This window comes from Saccopteryx leptura, chromosome 11 (assembly GCF_036850995.1).
Source record: "Saccopteryx leptura isolate mSacLep1 chromosome 11, mSacLep1_pri_phased_curated, whole genome shotgun sequence".
Taxonomy (NCBI): Eukaryota; Metazoa; Chordata; class Mammalia; order Chiroptera; family Emballonuridae; genus Saccopteryx; species Saccopteryx leptura.
Genome location: NC_089513.1, coordinates 71,465,179 through 71,483,740, shown reverse-complemented (window position 1 = coordinate 71,483,740; position 18,562 = coordinate 71,465,179). Strand labels below are relative to the sequence as shown.

Genomic DNA, 18,562 nt, shown 5'->3' with positions numbered 1-18,562 from the left:
ATGACATGCATACCTCATTTTGCCTTACTCTCTTAGACATTTTTATGCCCAGGTGAATTCCCCGTGTGCACGTATTAAAGCTTGAGTGTCTCCTGTTAATCTCCTCTCTGTCGTTTTAATGATTTAACCCACAGAAGAACCAAGAGGGGAAGGGGGACACTCTCCCCCTCCTCAACAGCTGGCTAGGATACAAGAAGGGAAACAGTCAGCAAGAAGGCTGGCCTGTTGTTGGCCCTTTATTTTTCAACTGAGATCCAAAAGTTAAAATTTAAAAAAAAAAAAAGCAAAACAGAAATAAGGTTTCAAAAACAATAGTGCTTATACATCCCAGCGTAAAATATTGACCATTCAATTAAAACAATCCAAAGAACTTTACTGATTAACAAGAGGAAAAAGAAAAATGAATACCCAGAAAACAAAAGCTGTTTTTCACCTAAATTTATAACCCAGCTGGGTGATGGCCTCAACTAGACAGACCCAAGGTAATCTAGCACTGGATGTTTACTCTCTTTGTCAATTTCCTCGACAGTTTCTTTAAGTGCAGATGGAGTAATGATTCTACATGATAACCAACAACAACAACAACAAAAAGGGCGTCTGAAATATACGTCTCACTGTCTGGAGAACTTGGCCCACCACGGATTCCAGTGTTATAAACAGGGAGAACCGTCAGCACGTCCTTGGCAGGAATAGATCAGGAATCTGCAAATTCGTTGCCTGGCTTGTAGGTTACAACCAACTCATAGATGAAGCTTGTGACTGTGTTGCTATAGACAACAATGACCCTTGCCCAGTTTTTGCGGCACCAGCAACCACGAGCGGCACAGTGTCCTGCGACACCGTGCAAGAGGCGGTCAGAGCGGGAGGTCCTGCCCGGAAACCAAAGCACGCTCCGGAAGTTTTCAGAGACCGTGACGCTGCAGACCAGCTTGCAGAACTGTGACCCTCAGGAGGACAAACACTTCTCCGGCACCGTCAGGCTTAGATCCATTCCCCGCCCCAAGTTCTCCGTCTGTGCTCTGGGGGACCAGCAGCACTGTGACGAGGCCAAGGCCGTGGATATCCCCCACATGTATGTTCAGATGCTAGAGAGACTCAAGAATAAGAACCTGGTTAAGAAGCTGGCCGAGGAGCGTGATGCCTTTCTGGCTTCAGAGTCTCTCTCTGAGCAGACCCCACGAATTCTGGGCCCGGGCCTGAATAAGGCTGGCAGGTGCCCTTCCTTGCTGACCCACAGTGAGAATATGGTGGCCAGAGTCAATGAAGTGAAACCCAGGATCCAGTTCCGGAGGAAGAAGGCGCCCCCTCTGAAGGTGACAGGTGATGAGCTTGTGTACAGAATTGACTTAGCTGTCAATCTCATGGTGTCATCGCTCAAAAACAACTGGGTTTCGTACATCAAGAGCTCTCTGGGCAAGCCCCAGCGCCTGCACTAAGCCACAGCTTAATAGACCACGCTGCTACTATTAAAAAAAAAGAAAAGACAATGCTGAGTCATCTAACACGGGACCGCTCTGTCATGGTGAATGTTCCATGAGTCCTTTAAAAGAAGGTCTATTCTGCTGCTGTTGGATGGAATGTTCTGCATGTGTCTGTTATGTCGATTTGATCTCTAGTTTGTTTAAATCTGCTGTTTCCTTATTAATTTTGTGTCTGGATTGTCTATCCTTTGTTGCAAGTGGGGGTATTAAATTCCCCTACTATTATTGTGCTGTTTATTTCTCCCTTCAGTTCTGTTAATATTTGCTTTATATATTTAGGTCTCCGATGTTCGGTGCATTATATGTGTGATAAAAAAAAAAAAAAACAGCGTGGTTAAATTTTTTAAAGTGTTTGTCACTCAGAGATACATACTGATATAGTTACAGATGAAATGCTGTAATGGCAGATATATAACAAAATTGTCTATGAGTCGACAATCACTGAAGCTGGGTAATGGGTGCACATGGATTTGTCTAATCAAGTATGACTATGGTTCACATTTTCCAAGTTTCCTTAAAAACTACTATGCAGCTATACTAATTTAAAATGCTATGACTCTGGCATAAGTAGAGACAAAAGGATCAATGGAACAGAAAATTAAAAAAAAAAAAACAGCCTAGAAATAGACCCAAGCATATAAACTGTAGAAAAAAAGATAAATTAATAATCAAATCAGAAAAATGTATGATGTGATGTAAGATGTTGAGAAAATTGGCTAGCTTTTATTCCAGAAAACAAAAAACACCTTAGATATATCATTCACTAAAAATTAGGTACAAGTGGATTAAATAATTATAAATTTCAAACGAATGTTTATTTGATATCTATCTGAACAAGGCAGAACTATCCATGTGTAAAATTGAAAGTGGTTAAGTTACATCCCCATGATGCAGTCATTAAAAATCATGTTCCAGGACATATTTACTAGCACAAACAATCTTCACACTGGTAAGTTCATGTTCACACTGTAGAATGTTTATAGCTATATCTAGGCAAAGCCTGGAAAGAAATCATCTAAATGTTCCTAAGATAAAAATCAATACAACCATTTTAAATTCTATGAATAATTTAAAAGTGAAAAAAAACGAATGATATGTTAAATTTTAAACCTGGAATATAAAATGTAAAATACGTAACAACATCTGCAACAAAAGATGGTCGACGGATTCAGTCTCTAGCTACACAGCAGATCAAGCAGTGATCCAAACAGCTTGGGATGCCAGGCGTCTATGGAAAGACCAAGGGACACAGTTATCCACGTTAGGAACAGGGGAGAGGAGTGTGAATCCAGGAAGTAAAATATTAAACATAAATAGAGACCCACTGCTCAAGAACTACCTGACACCAGAGCAAAGGGCATCTGGCCTCACAGCTCCTAATATTCTGTTTCTCGTAAGGGCAAGAATGAGGGTCAGTATGGGGCTACCCAGTCCGATTCTGCAGCTGTCTGAAGGATGAGAGAACCCATCCTGGATAAGACAAAAACAAAACAAAACAAAAGCAAGAGGCTGAATGTTACAGGTGGTCTCTGACAGATATAGAGGCAAGCTTTAAATAAAAGGCTTGAACTTCCTGCTGAGAAAAGGAAGGGAGAATTATTGATACCCAAACAATTCAACAAGCTTTCTAATGCAGCCAAGTTAATCAGCATGGCTCAGCTCAGGATCAGAATGAATCAGGCCAGGTGCCCTATAAAATAAGCAAATAGTCTGAACTGAGACACACAGAACTGGCTCTGTGAAGCTCCGGGCTCCATCAAGCAAGGACGTGCTGGCGGAGGGGCCCCAGACTGGCTTCCTTTTGAGCCACTAAACTAATTTTTTAATGCTATTTTAGTGTTATCTTTGAATGCTTAGAGAACACGACAGCTACAGACCCCTCGGGTCCCAGCACCTAACAGATGGTAAAAGCTGTCTTATTTTTCCTGCTGAATTACCCCAAACACGATTCCAGCAGCTTCCCTTGGCATCAGCCGGAGAGGAATGAGTTCACCTATGTTTCGACCAACCTTTTGAAAGAAGAACATTTTCTGCAAGTACAGAGTTGCTGCTGAACGCTTTCTTCATCCCCACCGGATAGACTGAATTGATTTTTCCTACCGCATCTAAGTTCTTTCTAGACCATAGTCTATTATAATGTTTCTTTGCCAGGCTGCGCACTCAGGGGTGGGGGAGGAGGTGGGCGGGTTGTTCCCTCTCAGGAGTTTTTTAGAAGGTCCGTGGTATTATGCTCCCAGGAGTTGGATATCTAGAGCAGTGTCCATGGCTGCTCTTCAGGAAGCACATCAGGCAGGGACCTCCCTTTCCATAGGATCGCCTATGTTATTCCTTTCTCCCCTTTAGGGAATAAGTTTTTAAATTTCTAATGCCCAGAAAGAAAAAGGCATTCTTGGTACATTGCCAGGTACTTGCATTTCCAGTTCCATAGACAGAGCTAAGCCAAGACAACAGACTTCTTGGGGTTGGATCACTGCCCCTCCACGGAGGTATCACCCCACCACCACCCTGAAACTTGTTTTTAGAAGTAGATGATTGGGCCCTGGCCGGTTGGCTCGGCGGTAGAGCATTGGCGTAGCGTGTGGAAGTCCTAGATTCAATTCCTGGTCAGGGCACACAGGCGAAGCAACCATCTGCTTCTTCACCTCCCCCCCCTTATCTCTCTCTCTCTCTCTCTCTCTCTCTCTCCCTCTCCTGCAGCATGGCTCCAATGGTTTGAGCGAGTTGGCCCCAGGTGCTGTGCATGGCTCCATGGCCTCGCCTCAGGTACTAAAATAGCTTGGTTGCCTGAGCAACAGAGCAGTGGCCCCAGATGGGCAGAGCATCACCCTATAGGGGGTTTGCTGGGTACATCTGGGTCAGGGCACATGCAGGAAGTCTGTCTGCCTCTCTGCTTCTCGCTTAATTAAAAAAAAGAAAGTAGATGGTTGACTTTTAACCTTATTAATGATTGATTCAGAAATGTAGACTATATGGTTATACCTATTATGAAGACCTGTCTGGGCAGTGTGGAGAACCTAAAGCTTCAAAGGAAAATTACCCCTGATGGGACCTGTAGAAGCAGAGCGGGCAGTGCACGAGGCCTTGAATAACCACACACAGTCACTTTCCTTGCCCAAGCAGAATCGAAACTGAAAATACATGTGGGCATCCAATATTTCATAGGGGGTTCTGCCAAGAATTAGAGTTAGAACACTGAAAAGCCTGCTGTGAACGGACTGTTTCTTTACTGAAAGGCTTAGGTATCTGTAACACCTAAAACTGGATCCTTCCTCTTCTAGGAAATAGCAGCAGTGCCCCCAAAATGAGCATTCATCATGAGCCAACGGTCTTCTCACGGTTGATTTCTCAGCACCTGCACACAAGCTTGCATCATGTGCCATAGGTACGAACCTCATGGAATATTCCTAATGTTTCTAGAAACATACACAGAGGAAGAAGACTGACGTTTTCTCCCTGAGAAATGGAAACGTACGGGTCACTGTAAACATCGCAGAAGCACTGTCCCTGGGTTCAGGTTCCGCCTGTTATATTATTAACCCACATACATAATTTTGAGTTAAGAAATATAAAGTCTTCATAGTATATTATAGTCATAATACTCACAGGGAATAAGAAGTACAATAATGATTTTCTATCTTCCCAAGTCATGTTCTAGAAATAGTTATCCCTCCATTCATTCATTCATTCATTTATTCAACAAGCACTCATTCAGCCAGGCACTGTCTAGTTAGTAGAGACAAAATAACATACCAGACGCAATCCCTGGACTTCACACAACTTACACGCAGCGGGGCTGAGGTGAGCGTTGTGTATTCATTTGTTCATTGTAACGTATACCTCTGGCAAAGTGCATTTACTCCTTGAAGCGCAGGTTAAAAATATAAAAATTGCCATTGTAGTGCTGGCCATATCCTTCCCACGTGGAACCCAAATGATGCTAGCAATGCCATGAGCACTCTCAGCTTAGGCATTCTTGTTAGCATTATAGAAACGGGTTCTTTGGGCTTAGAAGTCTATCTGCCAGAGTCACCGCTGGGAGAGCAGAAGCCCGTACTGGACTGAAACATCCGAATCGCTGGGTCAAAAATGGGTACTATGTTCAGAACTGCAGTATGGAGAACAAGCTGTCCCTTTAGAAAGTCTGACTCGTTTCTCTTCCTAGCAGCTACGCACGAGGGTGCATTTCACAAGCACGTGCGCCCTCGCCAGTGCTGGATGTCTTTGCTGGAACTTTTCCAATGTGATAGGTGGGAACAGTATCACGTGGGTATTGTAACTGGCACATAGCACAAACGGTTGTTGCAGGCTCAGCTGTTGGAAGAACCAAACTAAAGTGAGGGAGCTTTGATGATCTCCAATGGGATTGAAAGCTCAGCACAGTCTTGGATCTTACAAATTTTGTGTCTGAGAAAATGAAGCCCCTTTGGCCCTGGCCGGTTGGCTCAGTGGTAGAGCGTCGGCCTGGCATGCAGGAGTCCCGGGTTCGATTCCCAGCCAGGGCACACAGGAGAAGCGCCCATCTGCTTCTCCACTCTTCCCCCTCTCCTTCTTCTCTGTCTCTCTCTTCCCCTCCCGCAGCCAAGGCTCCATTGGAGCAAAGATGGCCCGGGCGCTGGGGATGGCTCTATGGCCTCTGCCTCAGGCGCTAGAATGGCTCTGGTTGCAGCAGAGCGATGCCCTGGATGGACAGAGCATCGCCCCCTTGTAGGCATGCCAGGTGGATCCCGGTCGGGCGCATGCCGGAGTCTGTCGGACTGCCTCCCTGTTTCCAACTTCAGAAAAAAATATAAAAAATAAAAAAAAAAGAAAGAAAACGAAGCCCCTTTGATGAGTTGTTTCTGGTTCGTAATATAAAGAGCCCCTGTACATGCCGATCATTTGAAGCTTGAGTCCCTAAACCATCCAGTCTTGCACCGTTTGCCATCACCTTGGCAACGACATTCATCATGACCCATTTGGTTGCAAGGGAAAGAAACTACGCTCTGTCTTATATAAGGAGACGGGGAAGGTATTGGCTCAAATGACCAGGGAATCTAGAGGTTCAGCTAACATGGACGGACCCAGACGTTCTATAAGCTTTTTGTTCTTCCAGCAGCCTTCCCTTCCAGCTCCAGCCTGAGCCATCTGCCCCTGGTGTGGGCTTCGTGTGGGGGCACAGGGCGGGGAGGAGACTCACTCTGATCGACAGCTCCCCTGAGACTACGCGGTGCAGAGGAGGAGTTCTCCGAAGGGAGCGGAAGGCGACCGGAAAGCTGGCTGGACGGACCGGAACCACAGCTCCCACCGTCCACTCTAGTCACCACCTTGGCTCCACCTTACGCCCCTCGGCCACACGTGCCACAGACCTGGCAGCGGCGCCTCCCCTGTGGCCTTTGCTTTCTGGCGGGTGACATTTCATGCGTCCCACTCAGCGTGGGCTGTCCGGGGAGGCCAACCAGCAGGAGCACATCCCTTCTGGATCAACTGCCCCAGCTTACGGATTCTGTCCTTTTCAATCTAGGCAACAACAGTAAATCAGGGCAGGAGACACAAGCTCGACGAAGCCGCAGTTTCCCCTTGCGGGTCCCTCCCCAAGTGCCCGCCGGAGTTCTGGGGCAGCCGTGCCAGGGAATGCCAAGTGGGCGACTGGGTGTTCAGGGCTGTGAGCTGGTCTGGGGGGAGGGGTAAGGGGGAAAGTGAGAAGGGGAAAGGAGAGCGGAGAGAAGTCAGTGGGACAGGAGCTTCCCTCAAGGTAGGCGGACTCGCCTCTGCCCGGACGACCCGCCCCCAGGTGCCCAGGGCGCCCTCAGCTCCCCGGACAGCACCCCTCCCCCCACCAACCTGGCCCTCCACTTTCATTGCTACCCTTCAGAAGTGATCCTTCTCCAGAACGCCAACACGGGCACCCTGCTTGAGCGGGTCCTGGTGGGTAGGGTGCTGTCATCTTCATTACAGTAAACAGATTTGACTGGGCCTTGGAAAGAAATCTTGTCATTTACCAGAATGTTTCCTACCTTTTCGGTCTTTACTGTACCGGCTTAGCTGCAGTCCATTTACTCACGCATCTTTTTTTTTCCTCCATTAATTTTATCCCTTTCGATAGGGAACAAGAAAGAGGCATCATCCTGTGTTAAGGTCATGTCTCAAAGGAGGGAAGCTAGATGCTCCTTTTCTGATGTCCTCTTTTCTCAACAGCCACACCTCTCTGACCCATCAGACCCTTCCAGCCAATATCTGCAGTGGGCCTTTCAACACCCTTCTGCAGGTCAGTTAGTCACTCAACAAACACTATGTATCTGCCACATGTCAGGGCTGGGTGTCAGATGTAAACTCAACTCACACTTATGCAGGATTCCCATCCGAGTCAGAGAGTAACCCTGTGACCTTAAAAACCCATTGCTGGAGAAGACCAATGACCATATTATTTGTATCATTCAAACGCAAAAACAGAGACAGAGATGTTAAATGACTTGTCTAAAAATTGCAAAACTAGTAGAGAGATTTAGACTTTCAAATGCCCTGCTCCTTCTTTCCACTTAACAGTGCAGTCTCTTTAAGCACGTTAACCGGGGTTGGGGTGCATTTGACAGGAGCCAAGGTTTTCAGTCCATGTGTTCCTTCCAGGTGTTCCGTCTCCAGTTCTGACACTGGACGAGCTAGTCCCGGCTGGGGGTGGGTGACAGAGCAGCTCTCAACTCTTCCAGGGCTGTATCAGGAAATAAGATGACCCACAGTGATTTTCTGTTATCTCCCTTTAACACTGATGTGCGTGAGCCAAAGAAACAGTTTTAAGAAATGGTAAATAACATTAAAAATATGTTTTTAGATGTGATTAATAGAAAGAATATCACATTAGGAATTCACAGATCTAGGTGTAATCTTAGCTCTACCATTGACGAGCTATGTTGAACAATTGGTTCCTCCGTTAAGGCCTGTGTTAAAAAGAAAAAGAAAAAGAGAGAGAGATTTAAAATTAGATTCTGCCTAATGCTCCTTTCAGCTCTGAAACCCTATGATCCGGATATAGACCTTATGAACGTAGCTCATCTTTCATTTCCCTTTTTCTCTTCTTGCAGACTGTTAACTTCTTCTCACTGACGGTGCCTGGGATGCTGAAAAGTCTGGGTTTGTTACTGTGGAACCCTGGCTCCCGCTGCACCTAGGAAGGTCCTTCCCTGCAATCGCAGGCTCGCCCCGCCCCTTCACTGCACGGCCCACACATGGGTGCCCCGCCCCGTTTACTACACAGCAGGCACTGGGGTGCCCCGCCCCTCCACTGCACGGCAGGCACAGGGGTGCCCCCGCCCAGCAGCTCTGTGCTCCCCCCTAGAACGCCCGCAGGGCTGCCCCTCCCCCCCAGCTGCAGGTTAGCGGGCAGCAGGCTGGACCCTCTGTCCGTCTTCTCTCCCTGGGGAGACTGTGGAGAGATTAGAGACAATGCTGATGACGCCTATGGGGACAGACTAGGTGTCCACCAGTGTCAGTTTCTTCTTTCCGAACAGGGAGGCTGTGTAATTGAATCAAAGGCCAGACATGTTTCAGCTACTCACGTTCAGTGACTTCCACGGAACTAGTGCTCCGCTTTCCACGGACCGTGAGCGGTTAAATCAGCCTGCACTCAACCAGTAGTGGCCACGCGTGAACACGCCTCAGTGCAACTAGCGAATGCTCAAATGGAAAAAGAGAAAGCCAGCATTTGTAAAACAAATTTCTTGGCTTCCTAACTCTGGTGCAGATCAGAAAGATGAGCTGGGTTTTGGTGTAAAGAGAACAGAGAGGTAAGAGGCAGATGACGTGGCGTTTCAGGAGTCACCTCCAGAGTCCTGAGTCAGACCTCCCACTCCTCTCCGCCCTTGCCTCTGCCCAGCCAGTGGCTTCTCGTGCAGCAAGTAGCTTTCACGCACCCTCAGTGCTCCCAAATTGGGGTACACAGACCTTACTTTACCATGATGTTGTAGTAATATAATGTTATAGTAATTAAATATATAGAAATATAAAAAATATGGAAGATATATAAAAGTAATTAAAATAATATCAAAAATAATTATTAAAATTAAGTAAAGTTATGCCATTGGATAGGAATTAATATAGTGGGTATAGATGTGATAAACAGATTCTGACTTACAAGCAGGGCCCAGTTAGTACGTGTGTGAAGTTATACATAAATAAGAAGTGGCTTGGTGTTACAAAGTTAATGTAAATAAGAACATCTTAAAAAGTGGTTTGTTGTAAACGTTTCAGTAGATTGACATAGAGGGGATTCCCTGCAAGGAACTCCCAAAAGGGTGGTTTGAGGTGTTAATCCTGCAGATTGACACCTGTTAGAAGGCGTTGGCCAGAAAAGGTACTAAAGCTGAGGGGCCCCCTGCTGCAGTAGTCTCCCAGACTCCAACGTTGATGTGGACTGTCTCCACGTCGCTCTGAGCTCTGACCAAAGCCAGCCGAGAGGAGCATGCCCACAGGGGCCCCTTAAGCTGTACCCAGGCATGCCAAAAGGATTTATGAGTAATAAATTGCCTGTGTGATTATTTCAACTAATTTGTGTGTCGGTTGTGTCTTTCCTCCAGTGGCACTGATGAGTAGCATCCCCATAGTAGACTCGAAGAGGCTGCCAGCCCTGCTGATAAGCAGGAGTGTCCCACTGCACGGGGAAGTCAAATCAGGGACGCCTGATTGACGTAGAGCGTGGGCTTTACTGGGACACATGCCAAGATTAATGGGTCCTACGACCCATCCGCTCAAGACCCCTCAACACATGAAAATGGGAGTGAGCTGATCGGAGAAACTGAGATGAGGCACACATCATTATAAAGCCTGCTCTGCCAGCCAGTGATCTGAGCGTCCGTTCTCCTGTCCTTGGTCCACTCGGGGCTCTTGTACATGTGGTCTTCTCTCTCTAAAATGCTGTCTCCTCCCCCAGCCCAGACACTCTAACTTACCCTCCAGGTCTCAGTTCCATTACCTTCTGGAAGCCCACCCTGACTTCTGAGGTCTTGGTCAGATCCTGTGTGACCTCCCGGTGCCCCGGCTCAGACACCCGACCAGCACATGACACTCTCCTGCATCTCCCTCCACCTGTCTAGACCAGCGCTGACCCATGGGAGGTTCTGCGGTGATAGAACTGTTCGCCCCTGTGCTGTGTGCACAGTGGTAGCCACCAGCCACACGTGACCAGGATGCTAAGGGAATAAGCCAGTCAGAGAAAGACAAATACCATGCGCTCTCACTCACAGGCGGAATCTAAAGGACAAAATAAATGAGCAAACAAAACAGAAACAGATGCATAGACACAGACAGCGGACTGGCGGGGGCCAGAGAGGAGGAGAGTTGGGGGGGGTGAAAAAGGGGAAGGGACTGAGAGGTACAGATTGGCAGTCACAGAACAGTCACGGGGATGTACAGTACAGCACAGGGAGTACAGTCACTAATATTGTAGTAATTATGCAGGGGTCCAGGCAGGTACTGGAGCTCTCAGGGGGAGCACTCTATAAAGTACCTGACTGTCTAACCACTATGCTGTTCACCTGACTCTAATACAGAAGAATACTGAATGTAAACTGTAACTGAAAAAATAAGTTTAATTAAAAGAAATATGACTAGTATGGCTGAAGAAATAAAATTTTAATTTACTTAAATTCAGCCACGCACATCTACCGGTTACCATACTGGACCTCACAGGTCTACACCTGTCTCCTAAGTACGAGGGCTGTGTTTTATTTACTTTTGAACTTGGTACTTAGCTGCGGGGCAGGCAGTCAGTGGGTGCTGAGAAAGTATCTGTGGAATGAATGAATTTAGCAAAAACCTCCTTTTTGTTGTCTCACCAAAAGAGCTTGTAGAGTGGGAGCTTCAGGCCAGGTACTGGGAAAGTGATGCTTTGATTGACAAGGAGGAAGTTTTTAAAGGAAGAAGTGAGATTGTCATGCAGGGGTACCTATGGCAAAATTCCAAAGGACGAGGGTACCATTGGTGTCTCCCTCTTCTTCGCTCAGTGACCTGGTCTTCAAGGTGTCTCACGCTGAGCCCTTAGTCCCCCAGGGCCAGTCCACTGCCTCCTGCTGACCCAAGCCCTCACAGAGGTGCGCCCAGCCCCGGTGTCAGGGAGAGACTTTGGCTGCATCCAGCAGAAACCAACTTAGACAAAAAAGAACCAACTACAAGGGTAGCAGTTAATTTGCATAATGGAAGGGGAGTGGAGACGTGGACTTCAGATGGATGGGAACAGAGCACCTCTGGGAGTGTTGGTGATGAGACTTTGTGGAGAGTCTGGAGGAGCTGCCCGTGGGGTGATGGGATCTTTGCACCTCTCCCAGGATTCAGATCTACAGAGGGTGTATTTGATCGGCCCAGACTTGGACAGGGAAGCACAGGCACCAGGATGGACTGCGGCCAGACTTATATCAATGAGAAACAGCGGTTCTTCCAAAGCGGAATCAGAGTAGACGCTGCTCAACCCAGACTAGACGCGGACAGGCAACGACAGACACAGGCGTCCAGCACAACTCCCACCATGACTACAGCTCCAGAGCGATGTGCTTCTAGGTGTTTCTTTTCCTGCTGCACCTTCCTCTCACCCCCGCCTGGTCCACTCAAGAAGACCCAGACTTCCAGTATCTCTGTTCCCCATAGTTCAGGATAGTGAACATTTTACCTTTCAAGTCTTTGGCAAACTTGGCTTTTTTCCTAAAATACTTCTGGTTTAAAAAATCAGCCCTGGCCAGTTGGCTCAGTGGTACAGCATCAGTCCCATGTGTAGAATTCCTGGGTTCGATTCCCAGGCAGGGCACATAGGAGAAGCAACCATCTGCTACTCCACCTCTCTCTCTCTCTCTCTCTTCCTCTCCCACAGCCTTGGCTCGATTAGTTCAAGCAAGTTGGCCCTGGGCACTGTGGATGGCTATGTGGCCTCCACCTCAGGTGCTAAAAAAAAAAATGGCTCGTTGCTCAGCAATGAAGCAACAGCCCCAGATGGGCAGCGCAGCACCCCCTAGTGGGCATGCCAGGTGGATCCTAGTCGGGGCGCATGTGGGACTCTCTTTACTTCTTTTCTCTCACTAAAATTAAAAAAAAAAAAAAAAAGCACATAGGGTGCTAGCCAGACCAAAATTACTTTCATTTTTAAAAGATCCTCTTCACTAGTCAGAGTAATTGGAGAGCATCAGCCCCTGTGCAGGACAAGGCGGGGAAGGATTTGCAGGTAGAGAGCTCTCAGACCAGTCCTTCAAAACAAGTACCTGGCCTCCGAATAGGCCGCAACCAAGTTCTCACTCTACAGGGGAAAATCACGTACAACTACTTCTGCAAGGCTAATAGCCACAGATATAAATTATATATATATGCCATACAACCTATAGTTTATATATAAAAGACTCTACACTTGTATCTAAATGTCTGGGATCCAGTGGAGAAAATGGTTGGTCAGTTTCAGGTGTCCATCACCAGAAGGAGGAGCTGAGAAGACGGAAGGGAACACCCAGAAAGAAAGTGGCGTGTGAGGAACAACGCAGCTCCGCCAAGTCCCCGGCCTCTGCTTTTTCAGGCAGGATCCCTCTCTGTCCTTGAGGCTCGGCGCTCTCAAAGTTGAGAAACAGGGCTTAAAATAAACAGCGTCTTGAGCCAAAAATCATTCCTGGACCCTGCTGAACGCTGTGGGGTCATTCCCAAGAGACAATGGTGCTCCACGCTGTGACCTAGGTGGTGGCCAACAATGAACAACCAACTGGCTCCGCTAGCCCCACACGGATAGAGGGGCAAGCAGAGAAGGAGAGCCCAATGCAATCGATGATGCCAACTCGCCAGGCCGTCTGATGTGCTCACACATCCCCCTGAAGATGATCTGAGCCCTGCTGCTTAGTCCCTGGCTAGGGGCGGGGCCTGACTCTCCTACCGCTATTGTAGGCCGGTGAGTCACCACTGCAGAGACACACCCCAGCGCCGTCCCAGGGAACGCTTATCACTGCTTTCTCACACCACCATGTCCTACTTGGCTTCCTCTGTCAGGCACGGGAGCCCCTGAAAGGCTTCAAACTGGGGGCGCAGTTCACATCTAGCTTCTGCGAGCTTTGACTCTCTTTAGAGGTTTCTAAATCTGCCAGTGCTGCAGAGAAAGTACCATGGAGACCCGCGATAGCTGCGTACTAGTCAATCAGAGCCTGCTTAATTTACATACAGGACACCAAGGAACCTGGATCCCACGTGACGTGAAACCTCAGGGCCGGACCCTGGGAACAGTGCAGAATAAGAGAAGTCAGTTCTCGGGGTGCGCCCACATGCACCCCGGAAGCTCTTCCTCTCTGAAAGTACGTCTCTTCCAAGGAGCCCAGTGAGAACCCTAGAATTTCCACTTCATCCAAACGTGCTTCCATGGACAAATGAATCACAGCGATGGGAAGCCTCGGGGGATCTGCACACAGCCAAGACATGGTCACACTCACGTTGTCACAAGACGACTCTGGTTCTAGTGTGGAGGAATTTGGGGGACAAGCAAGAGCTGAAGAAATGGACGTAGTAATTCAGACCTCGTGGAAGTTCAGTTCTACGTGTTTTGGGAGCAAATACATGATGATACTTACAAAGTGATGGCAAAACAAGACAAAGCCATGGGATACGTGGACTTTATATCTTGCAGATTAAGGTACATTTTCACGAGCAGATACAATGCCCTGGTTGTCTGTGAACCACAGGGGTCTGACCTGTAGTAGCTGCTGACAGATGTCTGTGAGATTGAATTGAATTGAACACATGGAATAATTGATATTCAGTAAAAAAAAAAAAAAAAGGAAAGGAAAGGCAAGGCTCAAGGTGCTGTTTCTTACAGCGTACCTCTGAGGAATTGCCATGTTTGCAGAGCAAACAGTGGTAGTCATTGCTCATACAGTTTCCCTTTTTGCCTTGGCTGCCAGGGAGCTTAGCGTCAACAAATAATTTTAGGTCTCAGTTTCCATCTGTCTGCTTCCTTCACTTTTTGAAGGATCTCAATAGTTCTTTCTATCCGCTTGATCTTATAATCTAGTTTTATATAATTTGGGAAAAGGGGCAGTGTATAATAAATTAAGTCACACTCCTGCCTGTGTTCTTTGCCCTGGAAGGCTTGTGAAATCAAGGCCTGATCGATGGCCAATTCCTGGGACTAAGGTGCAGCCTCCTGAGGAAGGTAGCAGGAGACAGAGAGGCAGTTTGTTTGCTGGAGACTGATCAACAGCTGGGCTGGAAACCCGTCTCCTCCGACCTCAGCGGTGGGGCATTCTGAGAGATCACCGCGTGGTTGCCGTCTTAGGGAAACTCCAGGGCAGAAGACGCACAGGAAGACAGACAGACCTGAGCTGCCAGGGTGGCCTCAGCTGTGCTAGGATGGGGGACATGGGGTCAATAGAGACACAGGGGGCCGAGAGGAGCAGGAGATACGCAGAGTGACAATGGCCTTTGAGGAGAAAGGGAGGGAAGAGGAAAGAAAAGAAGGAAAAAAGGAGAAGAGAAGGGAGGGAGGAAGAATGAACATTCATCAAGTCCTATTAATTCCTTGAATAAATATTTAATAAATGCCTCTTTGCATGAGGAACCCAGGCTACAAAGATGATCAAGACAGAAATGTTTTCTGCTCTCATGAGGTTTACATTCTAGCTGGAAAAAAAAGGGACTTTTCATAAGTTATCACACTTGCGACGTGGGCCAGTAGGAGAAGTAGGTGAGGTCCCTCACTATTTGCTAAGTTCACACCTAACTGTGAGCTGAGGAAGGGGCGTGTGACTGAGGCCGAAGGCTGGGGTGGGGGGCAGTAGGTGCAGGAAGAATGGGAGAACTGGTTGAGGCAGACAGAGGAGGGCATGTCCCTGGCAGAGAGAGGGGACATGGCAGGAGGGGCAGAGGGAACAGGAACTCCCCAGGTGGGGCAGGCCGGGGTGAGGACATACAGTTTTACCCTGAAAGCAACAGGAGGTCATCAAAGGGTCTAAGCAAAGTAATGACGCAGCCAAGCTGACTTTGTCCAAGGATCGCTGTGGGCCTGGTGCGGAGAGTGAACTGAAGTGGGCAGCGTGGAGGCAGGGGGACCAGAAAGGAGGCTCTGCATGTCAAGCTGGGTGGGTCAGAAGAGGACGCTGGCCAGGCGGCTGGAGAGAGGGGGTCCAACTCAAGGTGGACTGCACAAGGACTGGTTCCTGATCGAGTGTGGGGCTCACAGAAGAGGGATGAGTCAAGAGTGACTCTCTGATTTCTAGCTGCAGCCTCAGGGAAAAGGGTGAGGTCGTTTCCTTAGAGGGAGAAGCCTGGAGGGGAAGGAGGGTGGGGGCGCAGGGAGCGGGTTGACCAGGAGCTCGGTCTCTGCGCGCTGAGTCGGAGGAGCCTGTGGAACAGCCGAGTCACGGGGCCCACGGAACGCAAAGCTGAGTCTGCGGCCGTGTGTCTCACAGGGGTGCCTGGGGAGGGGCTGGACCATAGGAAACGATGAAGGAGGTAGGACCAAGTGCACTTAGGCAGCACGGAGGACAAAGTCTTGAATGCTTCTGACTTTTGGCGGCAAAGGGTACTGAAAAGTATTGCAAGAAAGCTCGCAGTTGGTGTTTGTTCAGAAAAGCAGACATATGCAGGGAGCTAGGTGCTCACAAGTCTATCAGAAAGTACAGAGACCAAGGAATGTTGCTCTCAAATTCACCACCTTTTTTTTTAGGAAATTGCAACAACCCTTAAGGTGGTCATATCTACTTGGCTGCCTGCATGTGGTGATTGGCAGGAGTATGCTGGAGGCAGCTATAAACCCCCCAAGCGACTGGTACAGTCGAAGTGAAAGCAATTTTCGTTTCTCTCTGCCTTCCAAATCGCTCGCAAATGCCTCTCTCTTGGCGGGACCTAAGGCCGCTGTGGCAAGGGATGCTGGGAACTGAGTCGCCCAGACTTACAGCCCCTGCAATTACATCTGTTTCCCAGCAATAGATATTTCCTATATATTCAACATTTAAATATTGAATGGTTGAATGAATGAAACTGCTTATACGGATTGTGCAATATGGAGAGAATCTGTTGCCATAGTAACCTACTAATGTGACTAAAAATACCTTCATGAGATGATGGTCAAGTCAGTGAACGAAATCAGGGGATAAAAAGGCATAATGATAAAGAAGAAGAAGAAGGTGACCAGAGAGGTCAAGAGGCCAAAGAATTGGACTAAAACACAGACTTCTTACCCTTGGCCGTTAACCAGTCACCGGCTCCCCACGCGCGGCGGAACCGGGAAAGCTCGGCTTACGTTAATGCAGCTGTTTACGGTAACAGAAGAACATAATGAGCTGCATTAGTTTGTTTTGATTGCCCGGTGAATCTGTTTATGCTTTCGTCCATGTTGTGTAAACTGAATTACTGCGAAGAAATCCAGTTTGCTGAAATTCTCAAGTTTAAGTCTCTAGGTATTGAAATTAGAAGCCATGGGTCCCAGCCACCTAGTGGCCACACCCTAGGCGAGCGCGGAATGTCCTAACGGCAATGCCCGTGTCACTACCTAGTGGGTACTAGAAGCAGGTAGGGAGGAGGTCACATCTGTACCTGAACAATAATAGTTGCAGTTTTATGAGACTCCCCAAGTGCTGGACAGTGAGCTGCATCCGCTTCACTCACTAGCTCGTTAAAGCCTCAAACCGCCCCTGTGAGATCTGTGTTATTGCCCCAAGTTATAGAGGGAGAAAGAGAGGCTTTGCAGGAGCAAAGCTCTGAAGTCGGGGGCTATCCGGGTCAGAGCTAGGGTCCCCAGCCTTCTGACGCCAAAGCCTGCGCTTCCACCCCCCATCGTGGCTGCTCTGCCCTGCCTCCCCGGACTCAGTCAGCGGTCTCTATCCCAGGAGCAGACGTTTGGCTCAGAGACAAAGAAAGCACGATGCCACAGCACCCTGGTGTGTCGTGATGACCACCGCGGGAGTCGCCCAAGAGGAAAAGCATTTGTTTGGCTTGGCAGACCAAACCCTTTCTCTGACACTCCCCTCACAGGGCCCCTCCCGCGTGGGTGGGGCCTTCCTCAGACCTGCTACATCAGGGGTCCCCAAACTACAGCCCGCGGGCCACATGCGGCCCCCTGAGGCCATTTATCCGGCCCCCCGCTGCACTTCTGGAAGGGGCACCTCTTTCATTGGTGGTCAGTGACAGGAGCATAGTTCCCATTGAAATACTGGTCAGCTTGTTGATTTAAATTTACTTGTTCTTTATTTTAAATATTGTATTTGTTCCCATTTTGTTTTCTTACTTTAAAATAAGATATGTGCAGTGTGCATAAGGATTTGTTCATAGTTTTTTTATAGTCCGGCCCTCCAATGGTCTGAGGGACAGTGAACTGGCCCCCTGTGTAAAAAGTTTGGGGACCCCTGTGCTACATCAAGTGATTGCTCTCTCCTCTGTTCATACTTCTATCTGTCTCTATAATGGGGCTTTTTTTTTTTTTTTTTACTACCTTAGATTGTTCTAGTCCACAGGCCTGTCTCCTTAACGGAACAGGGAGCTTCCCGAAGGAAGGAGTGATGCCCCACTCACCCCCCCCCCATGCCCAGCTGCTCGCCCAGCGTCCTGTACGTGCAAGCCTAGCACGTGTTTGCAGAATGATTAAACGAGCGAGTTGTATAAACAGCGGAGGCTGCAGCCCGATCGGAGATAAGGGGAGAAAAGGAGAGGGAGCCTCTGCCAGCTTGTGTACACAGGATATGACCTAGACTTCCTCCGCTTGGAAAGCGAGGCTCACATTTTGAATCGCTGCAGGAACAAAGGGAAGAAAACGGAAGCGACATCGGAAGGACGGAGGCAGCAGTTTCCTGTTTGGGGCTCTCCCTCCCGGGGCGGCTAGGCCTTTCCTGCTGCCACACGGTGAGGCTTGGAGTCACCTTCTCGGCATGAAATAGAGAATATAGCTGCTGAAACAGACCTCCAGGCAAAACAGCACACACGTGCACAAAATCCAAAGCAGACGCGGCACAACTCCAGGGATACCATGTTCGTTATTTCCATGTCAGCCGGCTTTTCCTGGGAGCCCCTCGCAGGCAGACAACGGAGACAGGCTTGGAGCCACACCTCACGCCAATTTGGAAAACTCAGTCACCCCAAATGGAGAACTCTTGAATGAGCCATGACCT

At 48.3% G+C, this 18,562-nt stretch overlaps 1 protein-coding gene across 1 annotated transcript; it reads left to right on the top strand.

The window, feature by feature from the left end:
• The first annotated feature begins 722 nt into the window (after positions 1-722).
• On the top strand, positions 723-1,436 carry LOC136383274 (large ribosomal subunit protein uL1-like). The gene has a single exon (XM_066352945.1). The coding sequence runs from the start codon at positions 780-782 to the stop codon at positions 1,434-1,436; it is 657 nt and encodes a 218-aa protein (XP_066209042.1). The 5' UTR covers positions 723-779.
• The last annotated feature ends 17,126 nt before the right edge of the window (positions 1,437-18,562 follow it).